Source organism: Crocodylus siamensis, chromosome 4 (assembly GCF_052110815.1).
Source record: "Crocodylus siamensis isolate JL-2025a chromosome 4, ASM5211081v1, whole genome shotgun sequence".
In the NCBI taxonomy this organism is placed as follows: domain Eukaryota; kingdom Metazoa; phylum Chordata; order Crocodylia; family Crocodylidae; genus Crocodylus; species Crocodylus siamensis.
In genome coordinates, this window is record NC_143398.1 from 185,929,818 (window position 1) to 185,944,996 (window position 15,179).

Below are 15,179 nucleotides of genomic sequence, written 5' to 3' on the forward strand. Positions count from 1 at the left end.
CTATTTCAGTTGTTTTAATTGCCTTCTGATTAGCTCTCCATGTGTGACAGAATTTCCATATATCATTTGGTCAACGCCCTTTCAAAATAAATGTCACTGCAAGATTATCTAATGATGCCCATCTGCCTAGAGGTCTGCTACTTTATGCAATTAATCTTAATCATACTAATTGAAAAAAGTTCAAATGTTTAAAATGTTCATGTTCAAATGTAATCTGAGCAATTTGCTGTAGTTTGTAGAAGGGTGTAACTTGCAGTGGAACCACAGTTCAGTGGGAATCAAACCTGTAACCCATTTAGTGCATACAATTTGGTATACTGTTGCTTTCACACTTGCAATGCCTTGTATAGGATTATTGTATAGAATTATGTATTTGTCTGTTTTAGAATTTGCTTTAGTACCTATCACTGCTCTGGGTTGAAATTGCTTCTAAGAACTTCTTTTCAGTTGTCTGCTTTAAAAATTTTATGTATGACAAAACCACTCATCTACATTTCTGTATAAAGGTGATTTTAAATTCTGGAGATGCTGTGTGTGGAGTTGCAACTTATTTTTACCAGTACTAGATTTTAGAACATGCTGTAGTCCACTAGGAAAAGCATATAAACAATCCTGAGCCATTAATGTGACATATGAGCCAGAAAAAAGTCTTTAAAAATTGATTATAAGCCATTATTCTTGCCAGAGAATGAAAGCAGGCAGCAAACTGTCCTAATGTCAGTAAAGAACCGTTTGTTAAAAAATAGCTAGAATTGTATTATTAATCAGGATATGGAGTTAAGAGACAGAACCCTAATATACCCTCTTCACAGAGTTATTGAATGATAGCAGAGAGAGAACCAAATTAATTTCCACATTGTTTATATTGTGCTAAAACACAACCCCTGAAGCAGTGGAGGCCCTGGTTGTGCATGGTAAGAGGGAGAATTAAGGGGTTGGAATAAGTGTGCAAGAGAAAAAGAAACTTTTTTTTTGCCTAACTCTTGGTAAATAGACAAATGAATTTAAAATGGTCATGTAACAACTGAAGGATTATATTGGGGAAAATTCAGAAAATGAGTGGGTATCCTGACCACTTAAAATATTACTGTTTCATGTATATTGCATATTTATAATGTCATGTTATTGACACCTCTCAAATTTCATATAAACTATGCTTTAGAAACATTATCAACTATGTTCAGGAGATTGGCAATAGGATAGGTGGAGCTGTTCACGTCCAAGTCACTAGTTTTAATCCAGACCAGGCCAATAGTAACCAAAAATAATTGACCCCTAATCATTATTGGTTGGTCTTATGGGAAATGAATTGGTCTGTGGCACTAAATATAATTTATTACGGACACGTTTTTAAGTTGTTGAAATACTGACAAAACGTTAACTTAAGAGACACTTACACAATAAATAGACCTGGCTTTTCCCCCGTTTTATGGATGTAATGTTGAATTCCATAGAATCCCTGTGATAATTTTGCTTTAATTATTAGGGAAAGTTATATTTGGCAAGATGTGCTTGAGGATTATTGGCATGTCTTTGTACGTCTAAGCTTGTTCACCCTTATAATTTCTCATCTTGTGTTTTCTGGCTATGTATCTGAGGGCTACTAGGTTTACCATCGAGTTCATGTTTAGCATTTTGGGTAGTAAGCTCATTAAGCTAAATCCATAGTAATCTAAGTGCCTTTTGTGGAAGCTCTCCAATTGCATGTAGTTTATTCCTCTAGAGTCTTCATTCAGGAAACTTTTAATTTATTTTTTTCCTTCCTGTAAAGACATCTGTGCAAAAGCCTTGTGTAAAAAAAGACTTTAAAGGCCTCCTAACATACAAAGAGATGTTTCTGTATTAAGGTTTTGATTCTTAAGTGGTGATTTGATGCCCCAAAAAAGAGATGGGTTTAATTAAAAAAGTGACAAACCAGTCTTTTGTTTTGGAGGGCTTGAAGTCTGAGGAGTGAGTGATAGTGTTAAATGGGAAGGCTTAGTGGTTGTTTTTTTTTCTTTCTTTTTTTTTAAAGGGTTTATTTACCCACAGGAGTAAATGGAAGTCAGATTTATTCACTTAAGAGAATATTTTATAAAATTGAGAACTAGTAACTGAATATTCAGATTAAAGAGTAGCTACACTCTGAAAATCTGTTTGATATAGTCGGTGTTCAGTGGGAAATTTCTACAAATAAGACAGATGAGTAGCCGGCAATCTTTAACTAGCCACAGGCCAGAACAACCTGGGTCCAGCCTGATGCAAATCAGGTAGCTTCAGCACTGCTTCATGGGTGGAAGCTTTCCCTGAATCTATAGCAGGGCCAGGCAACTGGGAGCTCTGTCTATGCTGCTGCTACTCCTCCCAGCCTCCCAACTCTCCAGCTGCAGCACAGATGCACCTTCCTGCCAGTGTGGAGCTGCACTAAGGCTGGGCAGCTGCAAACAGTGTCTGCACTGCTGACTTCTCAGCAGTGTCTGCTCCCAGTACATGTATGGGTGTGGGCACAGGCAAAGCCCTTCAGCTGCAAGGGCTGGGTCCAGTGGCTTTGCAGGTTAGATCTGGCCTGAAGGCTGTATGTTGCTGACTACTGGAATAGACGTATCCAACAGGCAGTTTAAAAATAACCCTAGCTGTCATGAAATGCAGATTATATATATAAATAAGGATATTTTATAAAAGACTGAAGAATACTATAAAAGGAATGACAGTGTAAAAGCTGGAGGTAGGCCTATGCTGAAACGTGCAAACCCTATTCCAAGTTTTCTGAAAACTTTGAGTTGGATTGGATTTCAGAATCAAACAGCATGATATAGGCCCACAATTGCAAGGAATATATCATGTGCTATTCTGCACTGAGATTGAGTATCCAGCAGTAAGATACATTTCCAGAAACAACATACATTCAGTAACACATATTTCTTTCTCAGCCCTGGCATTTCTAAAACATAATAATTACAAAATCAACACATACTTCTCTTATATTACAGTAGAATTCTTCATATGCATGTCTTTGTCTAATAAAAACTTGTGACACATGACTGGCTTTTTACAAGTAAATGGTAAGCAATCTTGGGGAATTATGTTGGTCAAATTCATCCTCCACACAAGTCTGTTAAAGTTAATGCAGTTACAGCAGGGAGGAATTTGATTCCATGTGCGTGTCTTTACGGTGCTGTACAGCTCTAACCTCTCTGCCTTTCTGCCACAAATCCTTCCTTTACTCCTAGAAGCCCACCTATTTTCACAGTCTGTCAGTTAACACCCTATAATAAAAAAAAATGCACAGCTATGAAAAGAACAAACATTGGGTTGCTTGTCATGCTAGCAGCCCCATTAGTTTACTGCAGTCACTTCCTACTCTCTTTCTTAACCTTTGTTTGCCATTATTTCTCCAGCATACTCCTCTCAGAGCAGAAACTGTCTCTTTAACTCCAGTGTAAAGTATCATGCATGCCAGTGGTGCTAAGTACTAATGTTAAATAATCACCATCAGCACCAGCTGTTTGCCTGTATTTCTTTTGACACTACAGGGGGACAAGTTATCTTGTTTTACTTTTTGGCCTTTTATGTTGCTGATGCGTGTCATCGGATTGTAGGAAAGTAGGTCTGGAAGGAACCTCATGAGGTCATCCAGTCCAGGCTGTTACCCATCTTACAGGTAATCTTGTAGGTAGGCTACTGATAAAAGAGGCAGAAACCGGTCTACAGACCAGTCTTTTATTTGCTTGCACTTTAAAACATGTAAGCAAACATTTATCCTCACATCTATCTAGCTACCTGTAACAGCACAACATAGATTCTCACCTATACTGGCTGGGGGTGGGACTCAAGAGTGGAAGGAGGTTGCCATGCAGATTGCAAGTAAGTCTTCTTGAATTTGCTGAGTTTTTCAAATTTCCCTCCACCTATGCCCAATATTTATAGATGGCTGGTTCTAATATTGTGATAAATTTATCTCTGATTGGTTTTGTTTACATTTTTTAAACAAGTTTTTACTGAAACTTTTGGAACTGGACTAAACCAAATCTCTTATGGATTTGGAAGGTGTCAAGTGGGATTTATATTCTTGTGTGGCAGGCTTACTGATAGTTGCCCGGCATGTCCCAGGCTCAGAGAATCTTCATTGTGATTAGTGGAGCCCTTCCACCAATCAAGCGATTGGTGGGGTGGGGCTTGCCCCACCCCTACCCAGGGCAAGGCAGAGAACCCGGACCTATTTGAAGCCTGCACCCTGCTTCAACCTGATTGGTCTGTTTGTAATCTGGGGGTAGAGCCCTCAGAGGGTATTAAAGAGCAGTGTGCCTGGAACATGGGTGGCTGCGACAAAGGACAGAGAAGAGAACGGGCAAAAAGAAGAGCTGACAAGAGCTGGCCAGTGGGGCAGAGCTGTTGCCCCAAAGACCTTTTTGCTGGACAGGAGCAACAAGCAGTCACATCCCCAGCCTGCAGCTGAGGAACTCGGGATCGGTGCAGACAGAGGATCCAAGAGGAAGCAGGACCTTGGGAGCTGCTTGAGGTGGCTCGGGTCTGAAACCCCTGGCATGTGGCCAGGAATGTGGTGCACAGGCCAGTGCATGGAGCAGGACCCTAGGAGCCACTCAAGGTGGCTCAGGCCTGCAACCCTTGGAACAGGGCCAGACAGTCGGTACTGATAGCATGGCACAGAGCGGTCTCAGAGGGATCAGGACCTTGGGAAACACTTGTGGCAGCTCAGGTCTGGGCCTCCCTGGCTCAGAGCCAGCAGCCCAGTGCAGACAACGCTGCACAGAGGGTCTGGGAGTAGACTGAGTCCCAGTGTTGCATGAGGTGGCCCGGACTTCCAACCCTGAGCAGAAGGCAAAGTCCCTGGGAGCCCATGACGGTGCTCAGGGCTCCAAGCGTGTGAGCAGTCCAGAATGAATTAAAGGCTCTGGAGGCTCCTGCAAGCAAAAAGCAATGTGCCTGAGGGGCCAAGGACCACTCACTCTTGCCCTTGGAGTCATGAGTTGCTGGGGAAAAGGATTCCCACAGGGGAGGAGAAATTCCTCCTGGTTAGTAAGGCGCTGCTGGAGGGGAGGTCCCGGGGGCAAGGGCCCCTTTGAGTTTATAAGCCTCATTGGGGTTTGTGGAAGGCCCAAGCGGCATTAGGGTTTTCCCTTTCCACTAGTCACTGAAGCGCAGCCAAGGCCTTAAGAACAGCTTGGGCTTTGGGGACTTTTAAAGAGTCAGGTTTATTTTTGATGTTTATGCACCTTATATTTTGTAAGAGAGTGCCTTATATTTTGTGATATTGCGCCTTTATATTTTGTAAGTTTATTGTTTATTAGAACTTAGAGTGTATGATCTATGTTGGGGCCCTGCTGGGACCCTTCCCTATTACTTACCTGTGTTCACCTGCAACTTATTTGAAGTCCCTGTGGTGGTAAACTATTATATATATGTATACAGAGAATAAGGTCTATAGTCGCATATTTTGTGTAAATATCTGTGTGTATATTTATACTTATCTTTTGATGGTTCCCTGTAAATATTAATAAATTGGTATATAGTTAAGCATTCCTTGTCCTGGTCTGACTCTATAGGGAATAGAGGGAACTGGTTTGCATTTGCAGATCACGCTCACAGCACTACTGCCTAGCTATCTATCCCTTCTGTTCATAGAGGGGAGCATATATTGGATGCACCTGGGTTACACTTGGAAACGAAAAAGGGAGGGTTTCTTATCTCTCTTCCTTCCACATTGTAGAGTGCTGTTTAACACTGGCCTGTTTCTTCTTTACCTTAGTTTATAGTTTTCTCTAACAAGGCTTTTTTTTGTTTTTACAAATTGTCTAAACATCTCTAACAAAAATATATCTGTTGTAGCAAAATAACATCTAATACATTTGGTTACATCAATCACCACTACTATTTTAAGATAAGGCTATAATATAGTGTATTTGGATTATTTAATATGTGGTCTTCCCTTTTCTCCTTTTGGGCCTTGTGTTTTTTTAAATTGTTTGTCTGATGGCTTCTTTTGTTTTGCTGATCAAGCTAGTTGCCACATCTGCTAAGGTTCACACTGTGGTCACTTAGAAATAGACTTTGGCACCTTATGTACAGCTACAATTTTGCAGCTTGCCCTGTGCCCCTTAAAAATGGCCAAAGCTGGCAACAAGGCCCCCATTCACAGTAGGACCTTCCCTGAGTGAACTGTCCCAGTCAAGTGTCTGTCTAACCAGGATGGAGATTCTACAACCTCTCTAGGTAGCCTGTTGCAATGCTTAACCACCCTCAGAGTGAAAAACCTTTTCCTAATTTTCAACCTGAATTTCCTCTGCTGCAGCTTGAGGCCATTGCTTCTAGCCCTCTCCCCTATAGCCACAGAAAAAGCCCATCTCCATCCTCTCTATAATCACCTTTCAGGTATTTGAGAACTGTTATCAAATCCCATCTCAGTCTTTTCTCCAATGCTGAATAGAGTAACTTTCCTGGATTTGCAAGTGACATTCCTATTCATGTAGCCTAGTATGATGTTGGCTTTTTCTTTTCTTTTCTTTTTTTTATATTCAGTAAGAGCACATTGTTGGGTCATATGCAGCTTGTAGTCTACTGTAATTCTCTGCAGTATTGCAGCCTAGCCAGTCATTTGTAGGTCTGCATTTTATGTACAACTATTCAATACCAAGTGCAGGACTTGGGACTTACTCTTGCTGAATCTCATCTGATTGATTATGGTCCATTTCCCCGGTCTGTCCAGATCATTCTGGATCATAGCTCTGCCCTCCAGAGTATCTGCAACACCACCCAACTTACTATTATCCACAAATTTGCTTGCACTCAGTCCCATTGTCCAAATCATTAATAAAGATGTTGAACAATACTGGACCAGGGACAGACTCATGGGGAGCTCCACTGGACACTTCCTCCCAACTAGACATTGCACCATTGATGACTACTCATTGAGCATGATGAACCAACCAGTTATGTATCCACCTTACAGTACTTTCATCTAATCTATATTTCCATAGCTTATTAATAAGAATGGTGTGGAAAACAGTGCCAAAAGCCTTGCTAAAGTCAAGGTATATCACAGCCACTGCTGTCCCTGCTTTCACAGAGCCTGTCACTTCTAATCATAAAAGGAAATCAGGATGGTTAGGCATGACTTGGTCTTGGGGAATCCATGCTGGTTGTTCCTGATCATCTTGTTCTCCTCTCTGTACTTCCCACTAGATTCCTTGAGGCCCTGCTCTACTATCATTCCAGGTATTCAGATAAGACTAGTCTGTAGTTCTCCAGATCCTCCTTTTTCTCTTTCTTAAAGATGGGCACTACATTCACCCTTTTCCAGTTATCTGGAACATCACTCAACCTCCACAAGTTCTCAGAGAGGATAACCTATCTAATCCATCCAGATGGTGAATGAGATTATCCTAATTGGCAAGTCTATAAAGGCCTTTGGTGTTCTTGTGGATGGGGAGATGCTATATAAATGTTCACGCTTTTGTTGGATGTGCTGTCCTTGGCATGTGTGTAAATGCTGAGGGTGTGCTGTGTTTTGGATGATTGTCATTATAGAGGTAATTCCTGCTTTGATATATACAAATGAATCATATATGTATTAGTCTTATTACAATTATAATTTATAATTTGGACTCAGGGTTTTGTAGTCTTTCTACACAGACGGTTCCTCTGATCTCAGTAGGACTGTTCTGAAGGCAACGATGTCCAAGGTGGGGGTTAAATGAATTTTAACTTAATTGTGGAGAATAATTTGAAAAAAAAATATTTTGGGAAGGCAGTCAAGTCAAGAAGTTATTCATGACTTATTAAAACCTTTTGTAAATATTGATGAAGGAAAAACAGCTAAGAAAGCATTATTTTCTGTGTGCTAGTTATTGAAAATGGAAGTTATCCACTCTCACTTTGAGAAAAAATCAAACTACGACAGGAATTTAGTACAAGAGGTCATTGCCAGGTGATAAAAAAACTACAAATTCTCACATGCAGACCTTTGTGCTCTAGCTGCATATGAGGCTTTGCATGTATCCAAATATTTTTAAGAAAACCAAAACCAATAACCAGTACATCCCTGCAAGTTGATTCTATGCATATTCACTCAACAGCAAAACAGGTTCAAACATGCCACCACTGAAGTCGTTGGAAATCTGGATATCAGTTGGAACCAGATTTGAATTTAGCTCTTGCATGTGTTTTACATAATTGTTCACTATAAAATAGTATCTGTTTTATATACAGTGGAGTATTCTGAATGCAGAGCACTGAAAAGCCTCTTGTACAGAAATAGGTTTCTTAGAGGGGTTTCAGCTCTATCCTTGTAGTAGGGTGCTGTTGAATATTACCATTCTAAATTCTCTACTCCAGCAGTGGCAAACTCATCTTGCTTCACTGTGACAGTCTACAAACCAAACCAGGGTCACACGCTGGAATGAGCATGCAGGGCTGATCTGGCTGTGCACCACATGTAGCACCCACCCCATGCTGGCCCCCTGGGCCATGTACAACACGTGTGGCTGGTCCAGCCCCATATGTTGAGTACAGCACATGCTGGCCCTACTCTGGCTGTAGGCTGTCCATGAGTGCCAGAGCCAGCACATGGGGCTCCCTGTGCCAGCCCCTGTGCCACATGCAACATGAGCCCTGGAGCAGAGCTAGATCCAAACCAGCCCTGGAGCCAGCACTCAGGGCCAGTCCAGCATGGGCACCACATGCAGTACATGTCTCAGGCTAATCTCCTGCACTGTGTGCAGCGCTTGCAGTGTACTAGACCAGCTCTGCAGGCTGCATGTTGTGCACAGGGTTGGTCCATGACCTGTGAGTTGGATCACAGGGCTCCATGGGCTGGATATGGTCCCCAGGCTATATGTTTGATACTTCTGTCCTAGTTGTTCCTGGTATTTAGTTGCTTTATAATAGATCTGACAAATATTTTTATACTGCTCTCTCTCGCCTAACATTACCCAAATCTCATTTTACAAATTGAATCTTATTTCACTTAGTTTGATTTAGGTTGCTCTTACACACACAGCACTACAGTGGTTAGGATTTACAAAGAAGTTTTAAAAGTTTTCTTTTTTTTTTCCCTTTTAGCTGCTGGAAAAAAACAACCATATGTTGGAGGAGTCGGACTCAGCAGCTACTAAAAGCCCTTTGCATTTAGCTGTAAGTCTCTTAATTGTTTGGTTGCTATCTTATGTACATAATGATTTAATATAAACCTTTGAAGTGGGCTTTATCTGAATTGTGGACCTGTGTTTAAAAGGTGGAAAGGTGCATAGATTCTCAAAAATGGCTCTTGGGTGGGACTTTTAAAGAACTTAGGGGATATAGGGACCCAACTCCCAGTGAATTCCCTTTTGGAAATCCCAACCCTTAATTCCTTACAAAGGCACCAAAATAACTAGCCATACTTTTAAAAGTTCTGATGTTCTGAAGTAAAAGTTCTGGCATCCCTGTTGTAGACAATAGGACGTGCTGAGTGCTTAGCAGTTTTGAAAATCTAGCCACTCATGTTGCTTTGTAAGGATTTAAGAGCTTAATTTTAGATCCATATTTCTGAAAATCTTAGCTATTGTTTTTTGCAGCCACCTATGATTATAATACCCTGTGCTGTCATACTAATTATATTTTAATATGTAAAGGTCACTATCATCCTCACTTTTATCCTAGTTACTGGAATTACAATAATATTTATCAAATGTAATTGAGAAATCCAGGCCAGTAAGTAGATATGCCATAAATATTGAATACATTTAAATCTCTAAATAAGGCTTATAGTTTGGTTCCACCTAAAAGCCAGGGAATTCTGAGACTAAGGGTTAATCCTCCTTTGGATGCATATGTGTACTTCCTATTAATGGTAATAGGAGTTATTTACCCATAAGGGAATAATTAGTGTGTTTAATCCTTAAACAAACTTAAACAAAATAGCAAAAACTAACAAAATAACAAAATTATTTTTTCAAGCCATAACGTTTCAAGGTGAAAAATAAGACTTAACTTTGAAGTTCAGTGAGTATTAAGCTTTCTCACTTTTACATTGCTTCTGTATGGTAGCTTTCAAAAATTACCAGGAGTTAAACTCTGCAGAAATTGTTGCAAAAATTCCTAACATGTAAATTGTGAGCCTAATGGTAAACAGAACAGTGTTTGGTTGAACAGTGGAAGACGTTTTCTGTGGATATTCACTGAAGTGTGTGCGGATTTGTGTGTGTGTGTGTGTGTGTGTGTTCCTGCTGTAATTATTCTACCAAATGAGTTTATTGGCAGGGATGTTCTATGAAACATCAAATATAAACAAACAGTAATGTTTATGACCATAAATATTTATACTAGATACCTATTCTGCAAATTGTTTTTATTCCAACAGATACTAGGAAAATAACGTGTGAAATTTGTATCACATAAAAACAGCACAGAACCTGAAATGAGAATTAATTGCTCTTCCCCCAGTAAATTATAGCCCAAGATTTATTAGAACAAACTATTTATGATTCACTTTGAAGAATGGATAAATTAAAGAAAATTGTAATCTGAATGTAAGAAAGTTCATGAACAAGGAGTGAAATGTGTCCAACTGTTAAAAATTATTTGATATTTTTGTAATACATGTACAAAGGTTTGCTTGTTATGAACCTTTAATTTAAAGTTAACCTAAATTTTCTTGCCACTGAATAAGCAACCTGATAATGACCCAGAAGCAACCTTGAATCTGTACAATGCGTGGGGTTGGATGCGGACCTGAGTACATGTACACATTTGAATCTTAGAATTGCATCTTGTCTATGAAGTAGCTGTTTTGCCTAAAAACTGCTGCTGAGTCTTAAAACAGATTTGATTTAAAATAAAGTCCTGGCCTTGCAAAGAGGTGCACATAAGCTTAAATTTACACACAGTGGGTACATCTACACATACAATTTATGTGACACAATATGCTCCAGAGCACTTTGAGCTAGCGTACACTGCTCTTGGGCGCATTGTCTGCATGTGCACCCAGGACAGCAACGCTTTGAGCTGGGGCAGAGCAGCCCCAGGCTGGCAGGGTGTGTCAGGGGCTAGCCCTAGGCTCTAGGTGGTGGTGGGGCTGACTGGGGTACAAAGGTGAAGAACCTGCAGAACTGTGTGGCTAGTCATCAGACAGCCCCCACACTTTAGCACCCTTGTGCCCAGCCAGCCCCTGTCACTTTCCACACATGAGTTTCAGCAGTTACTTACTCCACAGTAAGATAGTACTGTCCCTATATTCACTTTTTTAAGGGACCAGCTTTTTCTGAGATAATATTCTCAGTAATATCTCCTATAGAACACATTTATCAGGGGAAATTTTGGGAAAAGTCACAGATTTTATCAACATTTATGATTTGCTTTTCCTTCTTTCTCCAAATTCCTTTCCATGTTCTCCCATAGCATATGTAGAATATAACTTGGGCACTTCCTAATTTTTGTTTTGTCTTACCCCACTGCAAGCTTAAGGTTCCCTTCAAGGTATTTGTCACCCTTTCTCCCCCTGTATTTAAAAAATGGCCATTGATGAATTTTGACAAAAGAGGGTCTCATTCTCAGACTTACAAAAATGCCTAGGACAAATCACTGCAGGGACTCTAGCCATAAAGTTTCTAAATTTTTAGCAAGCCATTATTTATTATAATCCATGTGTATATCGTCTTAATCCAGCCTCCAGACTGTACTGGTCTGAGATCTGGGATGGGTTTTATTCATATAGCAGATGTAATATCCATAATTTTACAAACCTTCAGGACTAAAAATAAAAGAAATATTGTAGTGCAGAAGGGAAGTTTAGCAGTCAGGAGTGCTTCTCCAATGGGGCTTTGTCTGGCATAGAGCACTTTTAAGGCCCCCCTCTGCATGTGTAGGTAAAGGCATGATGGGATTTAATGCATAACCCAAACAATCTCAAATCAGATACCCTCATGCTTTATTGCCAGTGCAGGGGCAATTCTGGGTTTTCCATACACCAGCAAAAAGCAAGTTCCTGTGGCCAGAAGCCCCCTCAGCTGATGGGGCTTCTAGCCTTAGAGGCCACACATCCCTGGGGCTGGGAGATACAGCTGGTGCAATCTCTCAGCTGTGGAAGCGCCCTCACAGCTGGTGGCCACCATCAGCTGGGAGCTTCCAGGGTCCGGGGTGCACATGGGCCCCTGTGGCTTGGAGTGCTGATCAGCTCCTGGAGCTCCCAGCCCCAGGGGCACAGGCTGCATGTGCAAATTAAAGCTGGATAGAAACCAGCTATAAAGTTATTACACATTTTCCATAAGTAACTTTATAGCTGGTTGGACTTTTATAAGGTGCCACAGTTAATTTGCATATGTAGCCATTCTAAATTAATCGCACAATTAACTAGGTAATTGCGTAATACATGTAATGTGTAAAGGGGTCCTAAATACTAAAAGGCCAGACCCTAAGGGTCTGTTTCAGATACTGTTCCACCTATTAGATGGAAAATTATTGTCTGAAGAAAAGTAAATTAACTTACATTTTGCTATTTTGAATTTTTCTCTTTGTTAAAGAGCAGTATAATTACACTTATAATACCAAGGAAACAGGGCTTGACCAGTGGAAGAATGTGCAAATAAGTTGGGCCTTGCACAAAAGGGTCTTTAAATATATAAAGCTTATTTCTTATGAGGAATACACAGTGATTCAGAGTGGTAAAAGATTAACAAGCACTTGTTTGGGACTGCAGGTTTAACTCATTAATGGCTTCGTCATTTTTGAATAATGCAGCCATGCCCAAATTCATGATGTTCAAGCACACTATTCCATCATTTTTCACACTACACTATCTATTTTATGTGTAGCTTGCATGTTTCATCACACTGAGACATTATGTGCTTTTGATGGAGGTTTATGACAGAAATGACTAGTCAAGGATCTTTGTCCTGCGTTAAGTAGTCAACTGGGTCACCAGCTGGCTGGAGGGCTGCACCCAGAGAGTGGTAGTGGATGGGTCATTTTCAACCTGAAGGGATGTGGGCAGTGGGGTTCCGCAGGCCTCGGACCTCAGACCCGCACTGTTCAACATCTTCATCAGTGACTTGGATGAGGGGCTAAAAAGCACCCTGTTCAAATTTGCTGATGACACTAAGATGTGGGGGGATGTGGGCACGCTAGAAGGGAGGAATAGGCTACAATCAGACTTAGACAGGTTACAGGGGTGGGCAGATAAGAACAGGATGGGATTCAACACAGACAAGTGCAAAGTGATGCACCTGGGGAGGAACAACCGGCACCATACCTACAGGTTGGGGAACTCCCTTCTCATCAGTACAGAGGCAGAAAAGGATCTTGGGGTCATCATTGACTCCAAGATGAACATGGGCCGGCAGTGTGGGGATGCAGTCAAGAAGGCCAGCCGCACCTTGTCATGCATCCACAGATACATCTCAAGCAGGTCCAAGGAGGTGATCCTCCCCCTCTATGCCAGTTCTGGGCGCCGCACTTCAAGAGGGATGTGGACAACATGGAGAGGGTCCAGAGGAGGGCCACTCGCATGATTGGGGGCAGCAGGGTAGGCCCTATGAGGAGAGGCTATGGGACCTGAACCTGTTCAGCCTCCACAAGAGAAGGCTGAGGGGGGATCTAGTGGCCTGTTACAAACTAGTCAGGGGGGATCAGCGGGCATTGGGGGAGTCCCTGTTCCCCCGAGCACTGCCAGGAGTGACCAGGAATAACGGTCATGAGCTGGCAGAGGGTAGATTTAGGCTAGATATCAGGAGGCGCTACTTCATTGTCAGGGCGGCTAGGATCTGGAACCAACTCCCAAGAGAAGTTGTGCTGGCCCCAAGAGAAGACCCCTGGGGGTCTTTAAGAGGAGGTTAGATGAACACCCTGCTGGGGTCGTTTGACACCGGTAATCTTTCCTGCCATGGTAGGGGGTCGGATTAGATGATCTACTCAGGTCCCTTCCAACCCTAGAAAGTATGAAAATATAAGGAGGTTGTGATAGATTATCATAACAGTACTGTATGTCCATAAACTCTGTGGACCGTATCCTATTCTACCCGTTGCATGTATTAGATTTTTTTTCAGGGACTTAAGCAGGGTTGAACAGGGTCACATCTGGGTGCCTAATAAGTGGACAAGAATCTGGCCCAAGTAATTTTCAGACATTAGTACAAGGGTGGGTAAAATCCAGCCTGCAGGCCGAATCTGGCCTGTGAGGCTATTCTATCCAGCCCACGGAGCCCCTAAAAAATTTAGAAAATTAATATTTCTCTGCCCTTGGTTCCTGTAAAAAATGACAGGAACCAAGGGCAGTAGGACCCAGGGGAAGCCTGGTGGGCTCCCACAACAGCTCAACTTTTCCCCAGGCTCCTTCCTAGCTCCTTCCTGGTGTGGAGGAAAGCGGCCCTTCCCCGCCCCATGGCCAGCACTCCCTGCTGCAGCCGCTCACAGCTTCTGTGGGGCTGTCCTGAGCAGACACAGGCAACCCCATGTTTCATAGTTTCATAGTTTTTAGGGTCGGAAGGGATCTGAGTAGATCATCTAGTCCGACCCCACGCCATGGCAGGAAATAATACTGGGGTCAAACGACCCCAGCAAGATGTTCATCCAACCTCCTCTTAAAAACCCCCGGGGTAGGAGCCAGCACCACTTCTCTTGGAAGTTGGTTCCAGATCCTAGCTGCCCTGACCGTGAAGTAACGCCTCCTGATATCTAGCCTAAACCTGCCCTCTGCCAGCTTGTGACCGTTATTCCTGGTCACTCCTGGCAGTGCATGGGGGAATAGTGACTCCTGACTAGTGGCCCTTCTCTGGACCCTCTCCATGTTGTCCACATCCCTCTTGAAGTGCGGTGCCCAGAACTGGACACAGTACTCCAGCTGCGTATGTGGACTGTGAGTGGCTGCAGTGTGGGGCGCTGGCCACGGGGCGGGCGAGGGGCTGCTTTTCCCCCACTCTGTGCTCAGCACCATCTTGTAACACAGCCCGACTACCAACTTGGCCCCATGTGGCTGCGGGCTCGCCTGTCAGGGTTGCGTGTGGCGACAGCAGCTGCGGCCCCGCCGCTTGCTGTGCCGGCCAGTGTTTCCCACCGCTGTCTGTGGGCTGCCCAGCTTGTGCTCCGGGCAGGCAGCAGCAGCCAACGCTGCCAGGCGGGGCCGCAGCTGCTGCTGCTCTGCGTGGCCCTGATGGGCGAGCCCGGAGCTGGGTTACAAGCTGGTGCTGAGCATGGGGAAAAGTGGCCCCTTA

The 15,179-nt window shown here is 42.6% G+C and overlaps 1 protein-coding gene across 8 annotated transcripts in view; it reads left to right on the top strand.

Annotated features, from left to right (window-relative positions):
* The window catches only part of ANKRD44 (ankyrin repeat domain 44), a 230,805-nt gene that overhangs the window by 183,115 nt on the left and 32,511 nt on the right, over nucleotides 1-15,179 (top strand). For all 8 annotated transcript variants that reach the window (XM_090045188.1, XM_090045187.1, XM_090045192.1 and 5 more), the window contains exon 17: nucleotides 9,058-9,129. In XM_090045188.1, coding sequence (XP_089901314.1) covers nucleotides 9,058-9,129 — 72 coding nt within the window. The remainder of the gene's footprint in view (nucleotides 1-9,057; nucleotides 9,130-15,179) is intronic.